The sequence below is a fragment of the Erythrolamprus reginae genome, chromosome 1, assembly GCF_031021105.1.
Source record: "Erythrolamprus reginae isolate rEryReg1 chromosome 1, rEryReg1.hap1, whole genome shotgun sequence".
NCBI classification, from domain to species: domain Eukaryota; kingdom Metazoa; phylum Chordata; class Lepidosauria; order Squamata; family Dipsadidae; genus Erythrolamprus; species Erythrolamprus reginae.
The window spans coordinates 107,771,589-107,782,666 of NC_091950.1; the positions used below are offsets into that span (position 1 = coordinate 107,771,589).

At 39.3% G+C, this 11,078-nt stretch overlaps 1 protein-coding gene across 3 annotated transcripts in view; it reads right to left on the reverse strand.

Moving 5' to 3' along the window:
• The window catches only part of TPCN2 (two pore segment channel 2), an 82,645-nt gene extending 72,172 nt beyond the window's left edge, over positions 1-10,473 (reverse strand). For 2 of the 3 annotated variants that reach the window (XM_070761631.1, XM_070761624.1), the window contains exons 1-4: positions 10,233-10,473; positions 3,823-3,884; positions 1,294-1,370; positions 736-913 (exon numbers count right to left, since the gene is read on the reverse strand). In XM_070761631.1, the coding sequence (XP_070617732.1) occupies positions 736-913; positions 1,294-1,370; positions 3,823-3,884; positions 10,233-10,395 (480 nt within the window). In that variant the 5' untranslated portion in view covers positions 10,396-10,473. The remainder of the gene's footprint in view (positions 1-735; positions 914-1,293; positions 1,371-3,822; positions 3,885-10,232) is intronic. The other variant, XM_070761638.1, reaches the window with a different exon arrangement.
• Between the last annotated feature and the right edge of the window lie 605 nt (positions 10,474-11,078).

Here is an 11,078-nt window from a genome sequence, read left to right on the forward strand (position 1 = left end):
TCACATTGCTTTTGATCTTTCCCCCAACTAACTTCAGATTGTGTTCCCTTGTTCTTGTGTTCACTTTCCTATTAAAAACACTTCCCTCCTGGACCTTATTTAACCCTTTAACATATTTAAATGTTTCGATCATGTCCCCCCTTTTCCTTCTGTCCTCCAGACTATACAGATTGAGTTCATTAAGTCTTTCCTGATACGTTTTATGCTTAAGACCTTCCACCATTCTTGTAGCCCGTCTTTGGACCCGTTCAATTTTGTCAATATCTTTTTGTAGGTGAGGTCTCCAGAACTGAACACAGTATTCCAAGTGTGGTCTCACCAGCGCTCGTAATGTTACAAAAACAAGATGTTCTAGTTCCTTCTAGAATGAGTGAGGAGAAAAATACTTCACAGAGAAGGGACGTCGGACTACATCTTTCTACTCCTTCGATAGTACCGAGTGGAACAAGTGTTGAAGGAAGAAGAACACTGCATAATGAAAAATATTTTTCCCCACTCCTTTCCTCCAAGCCTGGCTCAGAAGGACATTGAACTCTGCTGAGAGAACCCAGAAGGGCTCTCCAAAGGTTTTCTACAAGTTCAATCAATGCTGTTTGAGTAGCGTTCAAAGCCTTCTCCAGCAAGGTTTGAAACTGAAACATTTGCTATCTTTTCATCAAATTTCTCTTTAAAAGGTTGAAAATCAGGCAAAGTTATCCAAAACGTGATACGATATGTATCTCAGAGCTCACTAACCTTTACGGAGACGTCTACTATAAAGACAAGGAAGCAAAGCAGTTCTATGCTTTCAGTCAGGCCACAATGAGGCTTCCAAGCTTCTGAGCGATACCGAACATCTGATGTGACAGTAAGTGAAGAAGGTGTTTCAATGAAAGCAAGAGCCAGGATTAGTGTAATGGTGGCAATCAAAACCCTTAAAGGAAAGAAAATACACACGTGGCAATTAAAAAGGAAAAATAAGACCAAAAGTTCATTTTCCAAAATGTTTCATGTCATAAAGTGATAAAGGAATATGTGTTTTCTGAAACATTGTTTGATGGAGAAATATAATGCTGGCTGGGGAATACTGGGAGTTGAAGTCCAGATATCTCCAAGTTGCCAAGGTTGGGAAAAACTGATCTAGACCACTAAAAACCCTGCAGCTCAACTCTGCCCTCACAGAAACTGCTCATATTTTTTAGAAGTCCTTGAAAGAGAAGCAACTAGCAAAAAACTAAAATACTGAAAATACTAAGGATTTCTGGGATTAGAAAAAGCAGCTGATATACTCAAAGAAACAGAACAAGTTCTCACCATTGGCAAACTTCTGAATAATACCACCGATAAAGCCACAAGGAGTTAGAGTCCACACGATGATTTATAGAACGATACTAAAGAGGTGAAAGATAGAGAGGTGATTGAAGCATCACTTTTAATTTGCTCTTCAAGTAGGGAAGCTAAAGTTTTATAGGTAAATAACAACACTATTGAGGAAACATCTATTAATGACTAGGCAAATTTGGGTCAAAGTAGACATTCTGTAAGCATGAAATATGCAGTTGTGTATTGGTTCTGTTTTAGTTCGTTTCAGATAGAGCTTACTTTTTTGCATGTTTACAGAATATTTATTGTAGTCCACAGTTTCTGTGAGATTTATTTATTTATTTATTTTATTTATTTATTAGATTTGTATGCTGCCCCTCTCCGAAGACTCGGGGTGGCTAACAACAATGAAAAAGACAATGTAAACAAATCTAATATTAAAAATAACCTAAAAAGCCCCAATTTAAAGAACCAATCATACATACAAGCATACCATGTATAAATTCTACAAACCTAGGGGGAAGGGAAAATTTCAATTCCCCCATGCCTGATGACAGAGGTGGGTTTTAAGGAGCTTGCGAAAGGCAAGGAGGGTGGGGGCAACTCTGATATCTGGGGGGAGCTGGTTCCAGAGGGTCGGGGCCGCCCCAGAGAAGGCTGTTCTCCTGGGTCCCGCCAAACGACATTGTTTAGTCGACAGGACCCGGAGAAGGCCAACTCTGTGGGACCTAATCGGTCACTGGGATTCGTGCGGCAGAAGGCGGTCCCGGAGATATTCTGGTCCGATGCCATGAAGGGCTTTATAGGTCACAACCAACACTTTGAATTGTGACCAGAAATTGATCGGCAACCATGAGTGTTGGTGTAAGATTTATTTATTAAATTTGTAACCCATCTCATAACAAAACAGGGTGCTTCTGCCAGCCGAATCTCTGCCACAATTTTCTCACACCATTTTTTCAAAAGCTCCAGAAGGCAGAGAAAGCCCTACTTACTGATTGGAAGCCCGTTCAATAAGAGACTCACTGCTACTAGCAATGTCATGACAACTGCCATGCCATGAAGCAACAGCAATAGCTTTTAGATATATATACCACTTCATAGTACTTTTACAGCCCTCTTTAAGCAGTTTACAGAATCAGTATATTGCCCCCAACAATCTGGGTCCTCGTTTTACCCACCTCAGAAGGATGGAAGGATGGAGTCAACCTTGAGCCGGTGGTGAGATCTTAACCACTGACTTACAGCTAGCAGTTAGCTGAAGTAGCCTGGAGTGCTGCATTCTAACCACTGCGCCACCCTGGCTCTATGTGATAAACTTATGCCATCACTACACTCAATTTAAAATCATTCCTTTTATAACTGTTCTAAATTACAGCTCTGAAAAAAATGACTTAGTATTGGTCCATACATTTATGGGAGTTGCAGCATCAAGTCACATGATCAAAATTTGGGTACTTATCAACCAGCATGTGTTTACAATATTTACAGCATCCTGAGGTCACGTGACTCCCAGTCAGCTCCAAAAACCAAAGTCAGTGGGAGAAGCCAGATTCACTTGATGATCACGTGATTCACATAATTGGGCGGCATAGAAGTCAAATTAGATAGATAGATAGATAGATAGATAGATAGATAGATAGATAGATAGATAGATAGATAGATAGATAGATAGATTAGACAGACAGACAGACAGACAGACAGACAGACAGACAGACAGACAGACAGACTAGATAGATAGATAGATAGATAGATAGATAGATAGATAGATAGATAGATAGATAGATAGATAGATAGATAGATAGTCGCCTTGAAACGAGATAGATGGGGAATAAATCTAAGATAGATAGATAGATAGATAGATAGATAGATAGATAGATAGATAGATAGATAGATAGATTAGACAGACAGAGATAGATAGTTAGATAGGTAGGTAGGTAGGTAGGTAGATAGAGAGAGAGAGAGAGAGAGAGAGAGAGAGAGAGAGAGATAGATAGATAGATAGATAGATAGATAGATAGAAATAATAAAACAATTGCAGCAATTCGCTTAATAACCCTGATAAACTTGAAAAATCAGGTGTGACTCATTTAACAACTGTCTTGTTTAGCAACATAAATTCTGTTCCCAACTGTGGTCATAAATTGAGGAGCACCCATATTGTTCAAAGATGTAATAACACGACATGCACATAATATTTTTTACAAACATTCCAAATTATCTAATGTTATAGATCAGGGGTATCAAACTCGTGACAACATGTCGTCATGTGACATATCACAACTTTTTTCATCTTCGTTAAACCCGGAGTGGGCATGGCCAGCGCATGACACATCCAGCCTGCAGGCTGCAAGTTTGACAACCTGTTATAGACAATAAATCATAAACTTTGCAGTATAAATCAACATTTCCAGAGGAAAGAAGATTACTGGAGCTTTACTAACAGTCCTTTACTTAAAAAGTACACTAGGACCAGAGTGTATATATATAGCAATTATATATAGTATATATAACTTTTACCTGAATTGCATCTTCGATGAATACTACAGCTTGGTTGAAATAGAGGTCAGGGTCATTGATGACTGCAAGATTCAAAAACACAATGGTTATAAAATGGTTATAGAACAGCATTCTTTTGCTTATTTGGGAGTGTTCAAACATATTAGCTAACATATCTTAATGATTCAAAGCTATTTCAAGGAACAATTTAAAAAAGGAGGAAGAGAAACTCCACACCTTTCTGTTGACTGACATCAAGAAAAAGACAAAGGAATTGGTTGTCATTTAAGTTACCTTAACAAATTAGCCTTTTAGTACATCTATCAACAATATTTTGAAAAGTAGCTTATAAGTAAAACCTCTTCTTTCCAGTATACTGTACTTCTAAAGCTGTGGCGAGAGGAGGGGCAATACAAGGCATAAGTCACATTATCTTTTTTCAGTTTTAAGTGCTACCCTCTGTGAACTTAATCAAAGTTAATTTCTCTTTCATGCACACACAGGTGTACTGCATTTCTCTCTCTCTTGAAGCCAGCTCCCAATTCTAATACATATTACATCCACATTAAAGTCACACAAGGAGCTTGTTAACATATCAGGCAGCAGACTTATATGTCTTCCCAACCAACCCATTACACAAGAGCAGAGCAAAAATCTAATTATTTATCAGAATGCCAGGCTAGCAACAGACATCGACAGACATATAGACATAAGCAATATCTATGTACAGTACTATGCAAAAGAGACAATCCACAAGCCAAAAAGGAAAAGACCTCCCCACCAGCAAGCAACACCCAGATGAGCAAAGATTAATTCCAAGATTAACATCGGACCAACAATCAAATAAATAATATCCTTATTAAGGAATTGCCAAACAAGCCCAGTAAAAAACTCAACCAAAGAACATCTAGAGCAGAGAAACAAGAAAATTTGGGGGGTCCAAAGAAAAATTATTTGCATTTTTTATATTGCACTAAATACTATTTATCTTTTTTTAAAAAAAAATCATATTAGTAGTCCACAGGATTTAAAATTATGAATTTAGTGGTCCCTGAGGTCCGAAAGGTTGGTGACTCCTATTTAAACCATCCCCAACAACTCTAACAGGGCAAGCAACTATGGGGCTACCTTTGAAAAGTGTTCGGAAACTATAAGATCGTGCATAATGCGGCCGCGAGAGCAATCATGGCTTTCCCAGATATGCCCATGTCTTGTTAACACTCTGCGGCTTGCACTGGCTGCCGATCAGTTTACAGTCTCAATTCAAAGTGTTGGTTATGACCTATAAAGCCCAGAACACCTCCGGGACCACCTTCTGCCGCACGAATCCCAGCAACACATTAGGTCTCACAGAATGGGCCTTTTCCGGGTCCCGTCGACTAAACAATGCCGTCTGGCGGGACCCAGGGGCGGCCCCAGCCCTCTGGAACTAACTCCCCCCCCAGAGATTAGAACTACCCCCACCCTCCTTGCCTTTCGAAAACTTTTGAAAATTCATCTATGTCGCCAGACATGGGGAAATTAATGTGCCCTCAGCTATGATAATTTATGTATGGTTTGTTTAAGTTGCATGACTACTTTTGTAGGGTTTTTTAAATTGTTTTTTAACTATTGGATTTGTATATTGTGTATTGTCCTGTTGTGAGCCACTCCGAGTCCTTGGAGAAGGGCGGCATACAAATATTATTATTATTATTATTATTATTATTATTATTATTATTATTATTATTATAAACTGAGAGTAAACCCTACTCCCTACTAACACTGTCAATGTTATCTAGTTTGGGTAATGAAATGTCTGCAACGAAACAACCAAGCAGAGGACCAAGCACCCCTTAAAATCTTTAATTTAAAAAAAATCAAAACAAAAGAAATTTCCCACGAAAAGGGGAAATGTTATGTCAAATGGATTCTTAGTCTTTTTAGTAGCTTTTTAAAACTTTTTAAAGGTAAACAAAGGACAGGAAAGAAATGGTGAACTGAAGGTGGCTCTGCTAAGAGGAGCCGATAATCACAGAGGAATGAAGAGCTAATACAGTGAGTAGACTGGCTCTTTCATAATTTCTGTCCAGAGAAGGAGAGGTCTTGAGATCATCCACAAGAGCCCCAACAGCTGTTCCTCCCAGGGAGACTGCAAAACAACAGTTTCTGGCAGTTAAAAAGTCAAGGTGAAGAAAGAGTAGCCATGATGTTCAAACAGCAGTAGCATCTTTGATTTGTTATGCACACAAGTCCTAAACTAATTGAAGCAAGCCAAGTTTTCTTTAGTTAAGGAAAGCCAAGTTTTAAACTGTATTTTTATAATTGTATTTTATTCTTGTGTCATTTTATTCTTGTAAGCCGCCCTGAGTCTACTTGGAGAAGGGTGGCCTATAAATTTAATTAAATAAATAAATTTAATTAAATAAATAAATAAATTTAATTAAATAAATAAATAAATTTAATTAAATAAATAAATACATTTAATTAAATAAATAAATAAATTTAATTAAATAAATAAATAAATTTAATTAAATAAACAAATAAATTTAACTACTGAGTCAAAAATGTATTTGTTCATTTATTTACTGGAGGAAATGATCCAAAGCTGTAGATTTGCAAATAGAAAAAGTATGTGAAAATTAAGTTTCATGGTGCTTCCCCACCTTCGGGACCAATAACCTCAATTAAACGTGTCCTATAACTGCTGGTTAGTCTTTCACATCAGCTTGGAAGAATTTTAATTCAGTTCTTCTTACAGAACAGCTTCAAAACAGGGATGCTGGAGCTTTTTCTGAAGCACTGCACACTAAGTAATCTTCTTCAGCAGACTTAGCACCAACCACAAAATTCAACATTTAGATGTTCCCAAGAAGCTCGTGTTATTACGCAACTGATGTATTGTGTTTGAGTAATCTTGTAAGAATTTTGCTTTGTAAATTACCTGGATGTTTGGGAAATCTTGTATTTCAAAGAAACAATTGGAGCAGTAAAAGAATTAACAGTTAAGTAATATCTTGAGAGCAAACTTTGCCCAGCCCAAAAAGAGGGGTGGGGGGAGGAAAGAGCAGGCCTGATTTAGCAAAAACAGAAATGCTTAATGACTGAAAAATATCAGAGAATATAACAATACAATTTTTCTAATTAGAATAACTAAACTGTAACAAATCTAATGATCACTAGATGGAAACAAAGAATGAAGAGTTCAATACAATTCCTTTGCTGCCAACTAGAGCAGGGGGTCACCAACCTTTCAGACCTCAGGGACCACTAAATTCATAATTTTAAATCCTGCAGACTACTAATATGATCTGCCTAATGACCGTCTAGGTGGATGGCTCAGTCATGTGACTGGTTAGGCGTGGCCAACTCTATGTCACTCATGTCAAAGAGCACTTCACCAGCTTCTTGACCCTCCCCTCGCAGCCACTCCTCGCCTCCCTGTCCGGGCTCCTTAGGGCCCCAACAGTAAGCAATTGTTGGAGCTAAGCAACTATTATGACTAAGAGTTGGCAAAACAGCTCAATTCAAATTGGATCTGACCAAGAAGGAGGCTGAAATGGTTAGCCAATTCCAGGCCATGGTGCAATCCCCTTGGAACAAGGTGCTCTGGCTCTTTGCCACCAACGTCACTTCCTTCCAGCGTTCACCCAAAGCCCACACAGGAGCCCAAAGCAGAGCTTGTTGAATTTCTATCTCCCTCCGGTCCACAAAAAAAAATCCCAATGGAGGAGACACTCTGTAGCAACACAAATTTTCATTGCACTATCTGTTCTAGGGGGCAATTAGTTTGAGAACCCCTGATTTAGTGCAATATAAAAAAGCAAGTAATTTTTCCGCGGACTACCAAAATGTTCTTGCAGACCACCTTTTAGTGACTGTTGATCTAGAAATCAATTGTTTTTCCCCCTGTTAAATATAGTAGTCTTGCAATTATTAAGAACAGAACATTCCATACAAATTGGTCCTTAAGTGTATTTGAGAATTAGGGGGCAAAGCATTGTTGCTGAAACACATTGTTACTTTATAAAAAATATAAAAAGATGCTGAGATGTATACTAAAGAACTTCAACTAGCTGTCATGAAAGACACTAGTCCTTGCTAAGCTGGCTATCCCTAATTGAATAATTCCATTGAGAAGCCAACATCTTTTTCCATACAGTAACTGCTTCCAGCTATCAAAATGTTCTGTTAGGAAAAGTTTTTGAATGTTCAGTTGGAATTTGCTTTCCTGTAACATAAATCCCTAAATTTGTATTCTGTCTTTGATTACCTACTTCGATGCTGAAAGAGTGTAATTGTATGCCATTCAAGTCTTCTCTTGTCAAAACTAAATAGTTCTCGACTTAAACCCGCAATTGAACCCAAAATTTCTGTTGCCTAAGGGACAGTTGTTAAGTGCGTTTTGCCCCAACACTGTCAAACTACTATTTCTACTAGTTTTTTCTCATCATTCCTATCAATGATTTCTCTCACTTATGACTGTAACTTGTTGCTTGTATTCATAAGATTTTTATTAATATTGTTTCCTCATTGCTTATTTTCATGTCCTCTCGTTTATGTTTTGATATAAATGATGAAAAGTGGACTGTGCCTTTATCAGTCTATCAGTCATCCTTAAGAAGGAGATTTAGCCAGCAGTAATTTTTGATTTGCTGGGGTCTCAAAGATACGGAATTTAAAAGACTCTTCCAAGAGGCTGACTTTCAATTATCCTTTATGGTCTCTAAAACTGAGTGAGGAAAGGAGTGAAAGGCTCAGACAGGAATCTTAGATTATTTTTCTCTCACTGTTCTTTCTCTTATGAACTCTGGATTGAAACCTAAGCATGTATTCAAGGAAGAAATGTGCAACTAGGAGATTATTTTAATTGTATTTGGAATTCTGGGTGAGACTGTTGCCTTCCTTTATTTTCACAGGTCTGAGCAGACTGGAGATCTTTGTAGGAAGAACCAATAACTAGACAGACGAGAATATGTCAAGAGGATTCAGCCTAATCTTACTGTACAGCCTCTCTTATATAATTTTTCTGAAGTTTTACTGCCTCCAACCAACAAATCAGTCCTATGAGACCACTAAGCATTTTCAGTGTTGAGTTCTACTTCTGGAGACACCCCCCCCCCCAATTCCTACAAACAGAAATATTATTTTGTAGTACTAAACATTTTGAGGACCCCTGCCTTTCACCACCAAAATAGTTTTTCATTGATGCCTCCCTCTTCTGACTGAAGAACGATGTTCTGTTCACAAAAGCAACTCAATCAGAGAGAAATAAAAGCAGCGGTCACCAATGATGGTCCGTGGATCACTGGTGGACTGTAAGAAAATGTTGGTGGTCCACAGAAAAATTATTTGCTTTTATATTACATTAAATACTATTTATCTTTTTTTTTATTCTTATTAACAGTATGTGGTATTTAAAATTATGAATTTAGTGGTCCCTGAGGTCCGAAAGGCTGGCAACCCCTGATATAGAGGATATTTATTTATTTTGTCAAGTCCGTATTGGTAGTGTACAAAGATATAACAAGGTTTATATACATGATGTAAATAATAGAGAAATATTAGGACAGGAAGGCAGGCTGGTGCACGTATTCACCAGCATAAGTCATACAATATCATAATATGATATTTTTATACACATTATAATATTATGCATAATATCATCATAATATGGTTGAAGGAACCAGATTTTAATCTCATGTCACAGCAGGTCCAAAATATGAAGGGCAGTGTTTCCCAACCTTGGCATCTTTAAGATATGTGAATTCTCAAAATTCCCAACACGTGATGTACCGCATAACACCAGCAGCCCACATCGGCTGTTTCACTGCATCTTGCAAAAGCACCCTGTTCCCTGGCTCCAACTTTACAACTAACTTGCTCCAAAGCGGTTGCAGCACCCACACAAATGCCCAACAGCTGGGTTCATCCAGAGGCTAAATAAACTCATAAGGGATCACCTCGGGCATTAGGGCGAACCTGGGACTGTTCCCTACTGTTCTAACTGTTCCACTGCAACGCTAAACTGGATCTTTGGGATCCACTCCAGGACCAACCATGAAACGAAGGCTCTCAGCACTCCTAATCGTACACCTGGCAGACAGATCCAAACTTACTTTGGGGCTGCAAAGCCAAGCCCATTTTTCACCCCAAGGGCCAACAATAATCCCTGTCTCCCTATTTGACCTGGAACCTGGCACCCGATATTTATTAATTAATTGGATTTATATGCCGCCCTTCTCCGAGGATTCCGAGGACTATCCCACCTAAGATTTTAAGAATCGCTTCCTAAACTCAATAGAAAATCTCCGCGAGCTCTCATTCTGATCAAGCCCCGACTTGGGAGAGAAGCGGCGGGGTCTGAGGTTTCTCATCGCCAGCCTTCCTCGGCCCGCAGCGCCCAGTTCCTCCCAGTAGCGAGAGGCACTCCCAATTGTCCCGGGTCTCACCAGGCCCGCCAGAACGAGGCGAGGAGGCCGCGGACACGCAGCGGTGTCCATCCTCCTGCAGGTCTCCGCCGTCCCTGCCCGAGTAGAGCCGGTGACGCTTGGCAGCCCCGGGCAGCGGAGGCGGCAGCAAAGGCTCTTTTTCCAGGCTTCTTCCCGGCTCCATGAATCCCGGCGTACTAGGCAGGAACGGAGCCCGCAGCCGCTCATCCAAGAGAAGCTGTCCGGCCGCTGAGCTTCCGCTTGTGGTAATAGTGAAGGCACAGCTCCGCCCGCTACACGTGATCGGGGGAGGGGGGGTTGTAGTAAGCGGCGCTTCTTCTTGTGCTAATTCAAGTTGTGGGATGAGGTTGGTGATCAAGATATCCGGATACTATCCTGATGAGGAACGTTTGCCTTATCAATCAATCAATCAATAGAGCTGAAAGGGACCTTTGAGATCTTCTAGTCCGTCCCCTTGCTCAAGAAGGAGATCCTATGCCATTTCTGTGACTGTTGTAGCCTCTTCTTCAAAAATATCCAGTGATGAAGCGGCCACAATTTCTGAAGGCAGGCTGTCCCACTAGTTAATTGTCCTCCCTATTAGGAAGTTTCTTATTAGTCTTCAACCGCAACAATACACGAGCACCTAATAGATTCAAACTGAATGTAAAATTCGACTGCAGGAAATACGACTTTAGCAATAGAGTGACCAATGTGTGGAATGCACTACCTGATTCTGTGGTTTGTTCCCCCAACCCCCAAAGTTTTACCCTTAGATTGTCTATTTATTTATTTATTTAGTTAGTTAGTTAGTTAGTTAGTTAGTTATTATTTATTTATTTATTTATTTATTTATTTATTTATTTA